General features: G+C 34.1%; 1 protein-coding gene across 5 annotated transcripts in view; it reads left to right on the forward strand.

The window, feature by feature from the left end:
• LOC117322372 overlaps positions 1–15394 on the forward strand; it is a 75613-nt gene that overhangs the window by 47321 nt on the left and 12898 nt on the right. For 4 of the 5 annotated variants that reach the window (XM_033877243.1, XM_033877241.1, XM_033877240.1 and 1 more), the window contains 6 exons: positions 765–815; positions 1511–1584; positions 8220–8306; positions 10385–10549; positions 11846–11947; positions 12341–12445. In XM_033877243.1, the coding sequence (XP_033733134.1) occupies positions 765–815; positions 1511–1584; positions 8220–8306; positions 10385–10549; positions 11846–11947; positions 12341–12445 (584 nt within the window). The remainder of the gene's footprint in view (positions 1–764; positions 816–1510; positions 1585–8219; positions 8307–10384; positions 10550–11845; positions 11948–12340; positions 12446–15394) is intronic. The other variant, XM_033877244.1, reaches the window with a different exon arrangement.

Below are 15394 nucleotides of genomic sequence, written 5' to 3' on the forward strand. Positions count from 1 at the left end.
TTATAGTGTGTTTATTCAGGGGCCTGAGAGGCGAGGTGCAATAATCAGATGGCACCTGCTACTTGACAGTTAAATGGATTTCAACCATGATCATTCATTTATGACAAATAAATTATATGTTATATTGAAACCAAAGACCCAAAAGTCCCTGATTGAATGTGATGGCGACCCACTTATTGCAAAATTAGCCAATTTAATTTTGAAAAAAAATTCTCCTCCTGAATGGATAAACTGATTGACACCGTATTCGTCTTGATATTATGGGGCCAACTCATGCTAAGTTGCATTGTATAATGGGTTTGACCCAATGAAGTGGGCATGACAGGGTATTAAATTGACCCAGAAGAATACAAAATTAGACAATTTATTCTTTAAAGCCCAAATTCTCTTGATATCTAGGCTAATTGTTACAATATTAAGTTTTAAACGTTGTTAACTGAGACAGATTGATTTAAATATGTCACATTGGACAAGAAAATTTAACTGGAGGGAAGAATGTTTTGAATGTTTACAAATTACAAAATTCTCTTTGTAAAATTAGGCCATTTTCATAATTTTGATTTCTTGAATTTGAATAAGTTGTAAAAATTTAAGAATGATGTCATTTGAAATTACTCAATAAATTATTCTGTCTGTAATCAGTATCAGCTGAAATTATTCAAATTTTTGTTGCTTTGTTGAAAATTTTGCTCAGTTTCATTTGTAATTAATGTTATTTATTTTGTAATTATTATTAACTTTTTATTTTTCTCCACACAACACAGCATCAAAACGAGCGGTAAAGCCCTTTACCAAACATGCCTTCCCTGGGCCTAGTAAGTACTACAGTGAAAATACACATTACATTATGTAGGAGGAGCTCGTTAAGTCTGCTCTTCATTAAGGAGGCCATGTTTGTAATTCAGTGTGTTCGTTATTGATTAATTAAACATTTTATCAATTTTCGCTTATTTATCTCTGTGATTTTAAACCCCTTGTATTTAATAGACTTTTGAGACTGAATCAGCATTGTATTCGGTTAAGTAACCAATTCTAAAAATTAAAGACTTACGTTAGAGGAACGTTCCCATTTTGTCCCCATTCTGATGACCAACCTTCCCTCAGCTATAGAATAACCCCTGTATAAGCATTATACTTAATTCATATTTATTTTGAATGCGTTAAGTTCCCTCCTTCAATACTACTTGAGTATGTATATAAGTAACTATTTTGTTTTCATTTGATAATCATTCTGTTGTCTGATTCCCTTTTCAAAAAACTGTGTCCTGATTATTGTGATGGTAGATCTCGAGTTATTTACACGCCCATTTTGAACTCCCAAATTGATATTCGTAATACTTATTCTTAAAAAATAATTATTATCATGCAAAATAAAAATGAATCTTGAACTCCAATGATTTTGTTTTCTCCATTCCTTAATTGTTTCATATAAAAATTGATTAGATGTAGTTAAATACATTTACAATTGTTATAATTTCCTAATTGTGTTTTTCTTTTTTCTGTTTTTCAGAAGCGCTCAGAAGGTTCCGGCACATAGCTTATGCTGCATGGTTTATAGCAATACTTAGAACTGCGGCTAAGAAGGTAGACTAACACACTAACAAGGGGAGAGAACTGTAGCAGGGCCATGGATCGAAAAAAAAAAAAAAAATTATAGACAAAAATTTCAAAATTACAATTAAGATTATAGAATTGAAAAATTCTGAATTCAATATTTTTTATTAAAGAAATCTACATATTGTTTCCCAGATTTGTAGATCATTGTTCTGAACATTTTCTTTTAATACATACATTATTGTAAATGTATGTTAAAAGTAAATAATGATTATAATCTTTATAAAGATTTCTTTACAGTTAATAATATTTTACTTTGCTATCATAAGTATAAAAATAAGAAACAGAGGGTATGTATATTAAGTAAGTTCTCTCCTTTTAGCCGAAATAACAGCTTTACTAATAACTAAAAACACATAATTTAATTCATCAGCACGCTTTAAAATAATTTGTTGTTCTTTTCATCACTTGCAGAAACAACTTAATTAGAATCTAGCAAAGTGTCATGTACCTCTTTTAACCCAAGTTTTGTTTCCTAGTTTGGAAACATTACACTAACACTTATACCTATACTACACTAACTCATACCTGTACTACACTAACTTATACCTGTACTACACTAACTTATACCTGTACTACACTAACTAATACCTGTACTACACTTACTCATACCTGTACTACACTAACTTATACCTGTACTACACTAACTTATACCTGTACTACACTTACTCATACCTGTACTACATCAACTTATACCTGTACTACACTAACTTATACCTATACTACACTAACTTATACCTGTACTACACTAACTTATACCTGTACTACACTAACTAATACCTGTACTACACTAACTAATACCTGTACTACACTTACTCATACCTGTACTACATCAACTTATACCTGTACTACACTAACTTATACCTATACTACACTAACTTATACCTGTACTACACTAACTTATACCTGTACTACACTTACTCATACCTGTACTACATCAACTTATACCTGTACTACACTAACTTATACCTATACTACACTAACTTATACCTGTACTACACTAACTTATACCTGTACTACACTAACTAATACCTGTACTACACTAACTAATACCTGTACTACACTAACTAATACCTGTACTACACTAACTTATACCTGTACTACACTAACTAATACCTGTACTACACTAACTCATACCTGTACTACACTAACTCATACCTGTACTACACTAACTCATACCTGTACTACACTAACTCATACCTGTACTACACTAACTTATACCTGTACTACACTAACTCATACCTGTACTACACTAACTCATACCTGTACTACACTAACTTATACCTGTACTACACTAACTTATACCTGTTCTACACTAACTTATACCTGTACTACACTAACTTATACCTGTACTACACTAACTCATACCTGTACTACACTAACTCATACCTGTACTACACTAACTCATACCTGTACTACACTAACTCATACCTGTACTACACTAACTCATACCTGTACTACACTAACTCATACCTGTACTACACTAACTTATACCTGTACTACACTAACTCATACCTGTACTACACTAACTCATACCTGTACTACACTAACTTATACCTGTACTACACTAACTCATACCTGTACTACACTAACTCATACCTGTACTACACTAACTTATACCTGTACTACACTAACTTATACCTGTACTACACTAACTCATACCTGTACTACACTAACTTATACCTGTACTACACTAACTCATACCTGTACTACACTAACTCATACCTGTACTACACTAACTTATACCTGTACTACACTAACTCATACCTGTACTACACTAACTCATACCTGTACTACACTAACTTATACCTGTACTACACTAACTCATACCTGTACTACACTAACTCATACCTGTACTACACTAACTTATACCTGTACTACACTAACTCATACCTGTACTACACTAACTAATACCTGTACTACACTAACTTATACCTGTACTACACTAACTTATACCTGTACTACACTAACTCATACCTGTACTACACTAACTTATACCTGTACTACACTAACTTATACCTGTACTACACTAACTAATACCTGTACTACACTAACTAATACCTGTACTACACTAACTAATACCTGTACTACACTAACTAATACCTGTACTACACTAACTTATACCTGTACTACACTAACTTATACCTGTACTACACTAACTTATACCTGTACTACACTAACTTATACCTGTACTACACTAACTTATACCTGTACTACACTAACTAATACCTGTACTACACTAACTTATACCTGTACTACACTAACTAATACCTGTACTACACTAACTAATACCTGTACTACACTAACTAATACCTGTACTACACTAACTCATACCTGTACTACACTAACTCATACCTGTACTACACTAACTTATACCTATACTACACTAACTAATACCTGTACTACACTAACTCATACCTGTACTACACTAACTCATACCTGTACTACACTAACTTATACCTGTACTACACTAACTCATACCTGTACTACACTAACTCATACCTGTACTACACTAACTTATACCTGTACTACACTAACTCATACCTGTACTACACTAACTCATACCTGTACTACACTAACTTATACCTGTACTACACTAACTCATACCTGTACTACACTAACTTATACCTGTACTACACTAACTTATACCTGTACTACACTAACTCATACCTGTACTACACTAACTCATACCTGTACTACACTAACTCATACCTGTACTACACTAACTTATACCTGTACTACACTAACTCATACCTGTACTACACTAACTCATACCTGTACTACACTAACTCATACCTGTACTACACTAACTCATACCTGTACTACACTAACTCATACCTGTACTACACTAACTCATACCTGTACTACACTAACTCATACCTGTACTACACTAACTCATACCTGTACTACACTAACTCATACCTGTACTACACTAACTCATACCTGTACTACACTAACTCATACCTGTACTACACTAACTCATACCTGTACTACACTAACTCATACCTGTACTACACTAACTCATACCTGTACTACACTAACTCATACCTGTACTACACTAACTCATACCTGTACTACACTAACTCATACCTGTACTACACTAACTCATACCTGTACTACACTAACTCATACCTGTACTACACTAACTCATACCTGTACTACACTAACTCATACCTGTACTACACTAACTCATACCTGTACTACACTAACTTATACCTGTACTACACTAACTCATACCTGTACTACACTGACTTATACCTGTACTACACTAACTTATACCTGTACTACACTAACTCATACCTGTACTACACTAACTCATACCTGTACTACACTAACTCATACCTGTACTACACTAACTCATACCTGTACTACACTAACTCATACCTGTACTACACTAACTCATACCTGTACTACACTAACTCATACCTGTACTACACTAACTATACCTGTACTACACTAACTCATACCTGTACTACACTAACTCATACCTGTACTACACTAACTTATACCTGTACTACACTAACTTATACCTGTACTACACTAACTTATACCTGTACTACACTAACTTATACCTGTACTACACTATATTGACTCATACTTTTACTTACACTAACTATACCTGTACTACACTAACTATACCTGTACTACACTAACTATACCTGTACTACACTAACTATACCTGTACTACACTAACTATACCTGTACTACACTAACTATACCTGTACTACACTAACTATACCTGTATACACTAACTATACCTGTACTACACTAACTATACCTGTACTACACTAATTATACCTGTACTAACACTACATACCTGTATACACTAACTATACTGTACTACACTAACTATACTGTACTACATACTATCCTGTACTACCTAACTATACTGTATACACTAATCATACCTACTACACTAACTATCCTGTATCACTAACTTCTGTATACACTAATAACTGTACTCACAACTTATACGTACTAACAACTTTATGTTAACTACTACCTGTAAAATTTATATGTACACACTATATCTTATCAACTATACCTGTACTAATAACTATACGAAGAATTTATATAAATAACTTGTGTTGTAATCAGCATCGAAAGGAAAACGTTTGGTGACTCCAAACCTTTTAGGATAGGAAATCTAGGTTCCCACAGGTGTTTGAATTACACCTGTTGGTAAACGAGTTTTTTTTATATATATAACAACAACATTATCATTGTTCTTAATCAGCCGAGCATGACCTTGATTTGAATAACACATCAAATTTAAACTGATGATGTAGTAAGTGAAGCATTGTGTTTGTATCTTCATACATAGATACTTTTATCTCAGACTGCTGTTAGTGGTGTAGATAAAATGAATAATTCAGAGAAAGTACCAGTATGTCCTTTTGGCTGTCCTTGAGATGTCTTTGATGTAAAAGGGATTAAGCATTATCCGGGGTAACGTTAAGGTTAAGTCTAAACTCGGCTGTAGCTCTTAGCTTACTTAATCTCACGGTGAATGCAGCAGCTTTTGTTGGTGTGATGCTTGGTGCTTTTAAGAAGAACTTACACAGAGAGATCTTAATTAACTGAAAGCCAAGTTACTTAAATTTGTATTTGTATTTAAACATAGTGTGTGGGTAGTTGTAACTTATTTGTCAGGGCAGTTAACGCTGGCCTACACTGATATTGATGGTTGTGGTTGGTTTGTAAGTACAGTTTACGTTGGCCAGTGGATTCTTGCTTCTTGCTGATTTTGAAGGCATGAGGGTGTAGATTTCAATGATAAGTAAGGTACCATACAAAAAGAGAAATATTGGGCTTGGTTAATATGATAATTCGCAAATAACATTTTATAGGCAGTTCCTGGTTCGTCTTAGAATCACTAGGAAATAAGATTGAATTGTACATTGGAGGTAACTAATTGATGTTTGAAAACTGCTGATACATGCGAAGAATTTCTCCATGCGCATATAAGTTTCGACGGGTGGTAACGACATTTGTTAGTAGAGAAAGGTTTGGATGTTCGATAGTATTAGGACTGGTTTGTACGCGTGGTTGACATTTGTTTGTAGGGATATGTTTTAATGTTCGGTAGTTTTTATTGTAAGTAGTTTTAATTTATTAACAAAATAAATGTCGATGCTTTCTTTTGGTGGTAGTCTACTTAGAGGTAGCCATTGTTGAGATCGGTTTGCCTTGTAGATAAGCATGGGTGGCGGTATGGTATATCCCTTATACCTGTATAAAGTTAGTAGGTAGTTTCATACGACTTACACTATATACAATATACCTAATAAACATTAATTAGACAGTATTCATGTTACTTTATAATAAAGTAATAAAACATGTGTTTAAAAGTGGTAAAAAATACTGATCAACGTTTTATGATAAATAACAACAACTTATGCGTGTAAGATAATACGAAGTAGAAATTGTAGCTTTCTTTATTGCCATTATTTACTCTTATTATCAGACACACTTACCAACATGACAAGCATGATACAAGCCACATTTTAGACCAAATTATTTTAATAACTTTTATTTTTAATTTGTCCAAATTTTATCTTTCCTATGTAAACGAAACATTTTTAACAAAGTCTTAAAATGTTACATACTTTGTATAAACAATCATTGAACAATTTTTGAAGAAATATTTCTCGGATTGATGAATGATTTGTTTAATATGATTAGATATTAAATGCCTTTATCTTGCACTTTTAAACTAAATGCATTGTCATACTATACAGAGTGGTACATATTGATGAATGTGTTCCAGTTCTAATGGCGGTGTTTAAAATGTCAGATCGTTCACAAGACTCTCGTACAGCCTAACATTCTAGCGTGATTTACTGTTGTTATGTAACTGGGGATAATACTAAGATTCAGGCTAAAAAATTTTACGGAGATAATGATTAATTACCTAGAAAATTTAACCTTAGATACACAATACTTTCATACAGAAAATATAAATTTGTTACAAGATCATTACTCCTCCTAGATTTGTCACAGTGATAGGAAGGTACACTGTATTATGTACAGTTAAGCGGCATGCAAGGTTTAATCACAGGCCTTGGGAGCTTTTAGAATTGTCTTTTTGTTCACAGTTATTATATAATTTACCATGGTGCTTTAAATATATATCAAATAAGAAATGCATTTGTAGTAGGAAACTTAGAAGATAGCGTTGTTAAAACTGACGCTCAATCTATTCTATAAGTCTTTTCATATCAGTGAGTATTTATTTTCGTATTCCAGTTGACTTATTTCGTGTATTTCTTCGCGATTTCTTTCATTTTTTTTTTTATATTTCTATGATTCAGAGTTTCATTATTAAGATAATTAATGCTTAGGGACTTGTATATTATAGTTTTAATGATTTGACATAAAAAATATGTCAAGTCGATATTTTGTGGTCATAAGACATTTGTGTTTCTAATTTTACTTCAGTCAATCTAATTGTGGAGATTTTAATATTTTGCATTTTCGCTGAAGCTATTGATTACTGCATAGAAAACTGCACACGATAAATATATGATATACAGTACCGATGCTTAAACTTTCATTAATTTATATATTGATAAAATATCATGTTTTATGTATTCCATGCACAGAACATTGGAAACAGACCTAGCAGCGTTTTCCTGTTTGGTATCATTCTCAAAGAGATTGTCGCTGCACTACATAGAATATACCTTAATGTAAGTACAAATAAAATGATGGCCACAACTACCTTTATATAAATATAAAAAACGTAACGGCCAAACCTAAATGAAGTATAAATAAAGAATTGGCCACATCTACCTCAACATAAGTATAAAAATGTCACGGCCAAAGCTACTTTAATGTAAATATGAATAATGTGAACGTCATAGCTACTTTATGTAAGTACAAAATAAAGTCACGGCCATAGCTACCTTAATGTAAGTACAGATAAAGTCACGGCCATAGCTACTTTAATGTAAGTACAAATAAATTCATGGCAACAGCTACTTTAATGTAAGTACAAATAAAGTCACGAACACAGCTACTTTAATGTAAGTACAAATAAAGTCACGACCACAGCTACTTTAATGTAAGTACAAATAAATTCATGGCAACAGCTACTTTAATGTAAGTACAAATAAAGTCACGAACACAGCTACTTTAATGTAAGTACAAATAAAGTCACGACCACAGCTACTTTAATGTAAGTACAAATAAATTCATGGCAACAGCTACCTTAACGTAAGTACAAATAAAGTCGCCGCCACAGCTACCTTAATATAAGTACAAATAAAGTCGCGGCCACAGCTACCTTAATGTAAGTACAAATAAAGTCATGGCAACAGCTACCTTAACGTAAGTACAAATAAAGTCGCCGCCACAGCTACCTTAATGTAAGTACAGATAAAGTCACGACTACAGCTACCTTAATGTAAGTACAAATAAAGTCATGGCAACAGCTACCTTAACGTAAGTACAAATAAAGTCGCCGCCACAGCTACCTTAATGTAAGTACAGATAAAGTCACGACTACAGCTACCTAAATGTAAGAACAAATAAAGTCACGGCAACAGCTACCTTAATGTAAGAACAAATAAAGTCACGGCAACAGCTACCTTAATGTAAGTACAAATAAAGTCGGGACCACAGCTACCTTAATGGAAGATTAAATAAAGTCATGGCCACAACTACTTTAATGTAAGTACAAATAAAGTCGCGGCTACAGCTACTATAATGTAAGTACAAATAAATTCATGGCAACAGCTACCTTAATGTAAGTACAAATAAAGTCACGACTACAGCTACCTTAATGTAAGTACAAATAAAGTCATGGCAACAGCTACCTTAACGTAAGTACAAATAAAGTCGCCGCCACAGCTACCTTAATGTAAGTACAGATAAAGTCACGACTACAGCTACCTAAATGTAAGAACAAATAAAGTCACGGCAACAGCTACCTTAATGTAAGAACAAATAAAGTCACGGCAACAGCTACCTTAATGTAAGTACAAATAAAGTCGGGACCACAGCTACCTTAATGGAAGATTAAATAAAGTCATGGCCACAACTACTTTAATGTAAGTACAAATAAAGTCGCGGCTACAGCTACTATAATGTAAGTACAAATAAATTCATGGCAACAGCTACCTTAATGTAAGTACAAATAAAGTCACGACCACAGCTACCTTAATGTAAGTACAAATAAAGTCACGACTTCAGCTACCTTAATGTAAGTACAAATAAAGTCACGACCACAGCTACCTTAATGTAAGTACAAATAAAGTCACGACCACAGCTACTTTAATGTAAGTACAAACAAAGTCACGGCCACAGCTACTTTAATGTAAGTACAAACAAAGTCACGACCACAGCTACCTTAATGTAAATATAAAATAAAGTCACGACCACAGCTACTTTAATGTAAGTACAAACAAAGTCACGACCACAGCTACCTTAATGTAAGTACAAATAAAGTCACGACCACAGCTACCTTAACGTAAATACAAAATAAAGTCACGACCACAGCTACCTTAACGTAAACACAAATAAAGTCGCGGCTACAGCTACCTTAATGTAAGTACAAATAAAGTCACGACCACAGCTACCTTAATGTAAGTACAAATAAAGTCACGACCACAGCTACCTTAACGTAAATACAAATTAAGTCACGGCCACGGTCATGCTATTTATGGCCTTGTTTTCTGTCATGTCTTTGCTATAAAGCTTGAAGATTTTAAAGTTCCTCGCTACCACAGATATATAGAGATCGTTTGATTTTATGATGTGATTTCAGCCCAGTGGTAATATATATCCTGTGCTAGCGGATGTGGTGAGTCCGCAGGCCTACGACCTGACAAACCTGCTCCGTGATAGGGCTGGCGATAAAGAGACAAATGTAATGCTCCAGGAACTCCAATATGTGGTGGAGAATCTCGTCTACCACATTACCGAAATCATGGTGAGAAGGATTCCATGTCAAATGATCTCAGATAGACCCTTATCGATACCTACCCCTACTTGTGATCAGTTTAAGTTTATCGTTAAATCAAACATACACAAAATCAAGTACATGTTTTGACGAAGTTGACTTGTATCACTAGAAGTTGTTTTGTAATGTAGTTTAGCTTTGTCCTTTAGTCCGATCTCAATATCACAATTCAAATAATAAAGTATTATGTTTTTATTTGCGTCATTGCCGACATATTTACATATACAAAGGATGTTAGAAACACCTTTTCTTTATGTATCTCTCACATGGCTTACCTGCTAAACACTGTTTCCGGTGCGGAGGTGGACAGATGTTAATTTGTAAATTTAAACAGAGCACGTGTTGTGTTTGAGTTTATTTCACGTGTCAATTTGTTTTCTTAGGTCAAGGTATTCACTATTCAATCGCAACAGTTCTGATAAGTGATTTTTAATATCTTAAGCATGCAAACATAAAATAGCATACAAGTTCTTTATTTTAGAAATAAAAATATTTTATAAACATATAAATTATGATGTTTTCTTCATCAGCATCTCTAGGTCTGTCATACGTTTATTACTGTTTGAGAAAGTATTATCATGTTTTCATTTGTGTCTGGGCCGATATATTTATAGACACATCACATAAGATGTTTGAAACACTGTTTCTTTATATGTCACTCATTTGGCCTACCAGCGAAACACTGTCTCCGGTAGGAAGGTACACAGATGCTTTTATTTGTAGTTATATAAAAGGAACACGTGTTGTGTGTGAATTTATTTCACGTGACCATTTTGTTCATAGGTCAAGAGTTCAATAAGAATAGTTCTGACAAGTTGCATCGTTAGGGAACAAACTTGAATAGTATACTTGTACTTCTTTGTCAGAATCAAAATATCTTATAAACATACAAAATGTTATCTTCTATGGCATCTCTCACTTTGTCATACTTTTATTACTATTTGTTGTGATAAAAGTATGTGTACTGAGAGGTCACATCGTTTGTAAGTTTGTATGGTAATAAATATGTGTGTTTAAATGTGTATTGTGACGGGAAAACATTTCGTGAGGTTATATTGAGCTTTTCTTTCTTTGGTAATGTAAGACATAATGAACAAGAAAATGTGAACATAATAAAGTAAAATGAGAAATTCATGGTAGAATACCATAGCTACAACAGAGAGACGTACCTTAGGGATAGCCACTTACCACTAGTGGAGGAAATAGTCTATTTTAATGGTTGTAATATATCAAAACACATCTATCAAAGTCATGTGACTTTTACAGCCAAGCTCTGGGGTATTGGGCACCCACAGAAAGTCTGCCGTGTTTGAACTAGTCCGTAATGGAAAGCGCTTCCCCGATGGATACTTCTGGCAGGCGGAACTGGTAAGTAATTCTCTTGTCTATTACATCTAAATTTAAACAAAATCATAAAGTACCCAACAACTAAGGAAAAGCACTCCGCGAAGAAAAATTAATACATGGTTTTCAAAATAATATCCGACGAATTATGTGCGCAAGAATTTGAAATATAGGACTATATGAAATATCAAACAAGACTTCAAAAATAATATCACATGAAACCAAATATGTACACATAATATTCAAATCACTCGCATGAAATAAAATCCGCACACAGATTTTTAAAATGATATGTTGATATATAATCCATATGCAGAATTTAAAACTGTTGGTTTGAACAGTGCAATTTTTTTAATGTTTTATAGTAATTGATAGTATGATTGAAATTCGTTATTGCCATCTCCATTACACAAACAGGACAGACTTCAATTTACTGAGAACGGAAGAACAACGAATATTGGTGATGCGGAGGCCTTTCTCCTTATTGTCGGAATCTTCATCTCGAGGAGTCTTGTAACAACCGTAAGAGTTCTTGTTGATTGATAAGCGTCTGTATGATACATGTTTGGGAGAAGTGCATGTTGTATGTCATATGTTGATGATAAAACATCTAATGCATGATTTATCTGTGCATTTAAAATGTATTTCTTATTTGTTGCAATTGCGGTAAACATTGATGAAACTATATTTGGAGATCAATTTAATGTTACTGTAGCGTTCATTTGAGTGATCCGAATGCAATTTTGATACAAAAAGACACGATTTGCAGATATTCCAAATGAAACAGGATATCACCATTTATTGACACAAAATCATGAAAGGTATAATTTCCATAGAAAGCTGAACCTTTCCTGCATCGTATGATTGTACTATCCACAATGAGGTCACTGCTTTAATGAAGGAGTGCTGACTAATCATCGATTACAATTGCATCAAAACACGAGGCAAATATGTCTCTCAATCCAGTCTGTATTTACATGCGAGAGCATAGGAAATGTAAGTGGAAGGTGCCGATATACTTACATATGTACGGCTTTCAACATAACGTGGTAATGTCACATATATTTCTTTTGAATCATATGGATTCTTCTCTGAAGAAAACATTAATACCTTCTGATTGAAATAGGATTCTAGAAATTGATTATCTCAGACATAAGCCATTCATTTGTGAAACGATTTACAATCTTAGGTCTTCGCTATCAGTTTGTGAATCGCAATGGGTAAACGTTCCCTGAAATCAGTTTTTCGTATTTATAATTTCATTTTTATACATTTTTAAGAGAATTTACAATAGATATTTTCAAACAATTTGAATGCGTCACAAATATATTAACCGAACTCTACAGTTTAGAAGCGTACGCTATCATGTTACGTCGCCCATTGATTGTATATACGTGGAACGTCAATGTCCGAGGTTTGCATGACTTCTTTCCCCACCATGGTTCTATACATTGCCAGTTTGTACCTAACTTATGTGTTGCCAGTTTGTATCTAACTTATGTGTTGCCAGTGTTGCCACTTTGTATCTAACTTATGTGTTGCCAGTGTTGCCAGTTTGTATCTAACTTATCTGTTGCCAGTTTGTACCTAACTTATCTGTTGCCAGTTTGTACCTAACTTATGTGTTGCCGGTTTGTACCTAACTTATTTGTTGCCAGTTTGTACCTAACTTATCTGTTGCCGGTTTGTACCTAACTTATTTGTTGCCAGTTTGTACCTAACTTATCTGTTACCAGTTTGTACCTAACTTATATGTTGCCAGTTTGTACCTAACTTATCTGTTGCCAGTTTGTACCTAACTTATCTGTTGTCAGTTTGTACCTAACTTATCTGTTGCCAGTTTGTACCTAACTTATCTGTTGCCAGTGTTGCCAGTTTGTACCTAAATTATGTGTTGCAAGTTTGTACCTAACTTATGTGTTGCCAGTTTGTACCTAACTTATCTGTTGTCAGTTTGTACCTAACTTATCTGTTGCCAGTTTGTACCTAACTTATCTGTTGCCAGTTTGTACCTAACGTATCAGTTGCCAGTTTGTACCTAACTTATCTGTTGCCAGTTTGTAACTAACTTATCTGTTGCCAGTTTGTAACTAACTTATCTGTTGCCAGTTTATACCTTACTTATCTGTTGCCAGTTTGTACCTAACTTATGTGTTGCCGGTTTGTACCTAACGTATCTGTTGACAGTTTGTACCTAACTTATCTGTTGCCAGTTTGTACCTAACTTATGTGTTGCCGGTTTGTACCTAACGTATCTGTTGCCAGTTTGTACCTAACTTATCTGTTGCCGGTTTGTTCCTAACTTATCTGTTGCCAGTTTGTAACTAACTTATCTGTTGCCAGTTTGTACCTACCTTATCTGTTGCCAGTTTGTACCTAACTTATGTGTTGCCGGTTTGTACCTAACTTATGTGTTGCCGGTTTGTACCTTACTTATCTGTTGCCAGTTTATACCTTACTTATATGTTGCCGGTTTGTACCTAACTTATCTGTTGCCAGTTTGTACCTAACGTATCTGTTGCCAGTTTGTAACTAACTTATCTGTTGCCAGTTTGTACCTAACTTATCTGTTGCCAGTTTGAACCTAACTTATCTGTTGCCAATTTGTAACTAACGTATCTGTTGCCAGTTTGTACCTAACTTATCTGTTGCCAGTTTGTACCTAACGTATCAGTTGCCAGTTTGTAACTAACGTATCTGTTGCCAGTTTGTACCTAACTTATCTGTTGCCAGTTTGTAACTAACTTATCTGTTGCCAGTTTGTACCTAACGTATCAGTTGCCAGTTTGTAACTAACGTATCTGTTGCCAGTTTGTACCTAACGTATCAGTTGCCAGTTTGTACCTAACGTATCTGTTGTCAGTTTGTACCTAACGTATCTGTTGCCAGTTTGTACCTAACTTATCTGTTGCCAGTTTGTAACTAACTTATCTGTTGCCAGTTTGTACCTAACTTATCTGTTGCCAGTTTGTAACTAACTTATCTGTTGCCGGTTTGTACCTAACTTATCTGTTGCCAGTTTGTACCTACCTTATATGTTGCCGGTTTGTACCTAACTTATCTGTTGCCAGTTTGTACCTAACGTATCAGTTGCCAGTTTGTACCTAACGTATCTGTTGTCAGTTTGTACCTAACGTATCTGTTGCCAGTTTGTACCTAACTTATCTGTTGCCAGTTTGTACCTAACTTATCTGTTGCCAGTTTGTACCTAACGTATCTGTTGCCAGTTTGTAACTAACTTATCTGTTGCCAGTTTGTAACTAACTTATTTGTAAATATCAACAGAACACGTGTTGTGTGTGAGTTTATTACACGTGACCATACAAAAACACAACAGAGAAACATCTCGCTAATAGTACAACTTACTGTGGTTGCAGTCAGAGTTTGCTTCGTTGCAAGTAAGATTGAGGTTTGTAGTTTGTACTGGTTGGTATATAATTATTTTGAGCACATATACAATGAAAATATAGT

This window comes from Pecten maximus, chromosome 2, assembly GCF_902652985.1.
Source record: "Pecten maximus chromosome 2, xPecMax1.1, whole genome shotgun sequence".
Lineage (NCBI taxonomy): Eukaryota > Metazoa > Mollusca > Bivalvia > Pectinida > Pectinidae > Pecten > Pecten maximus.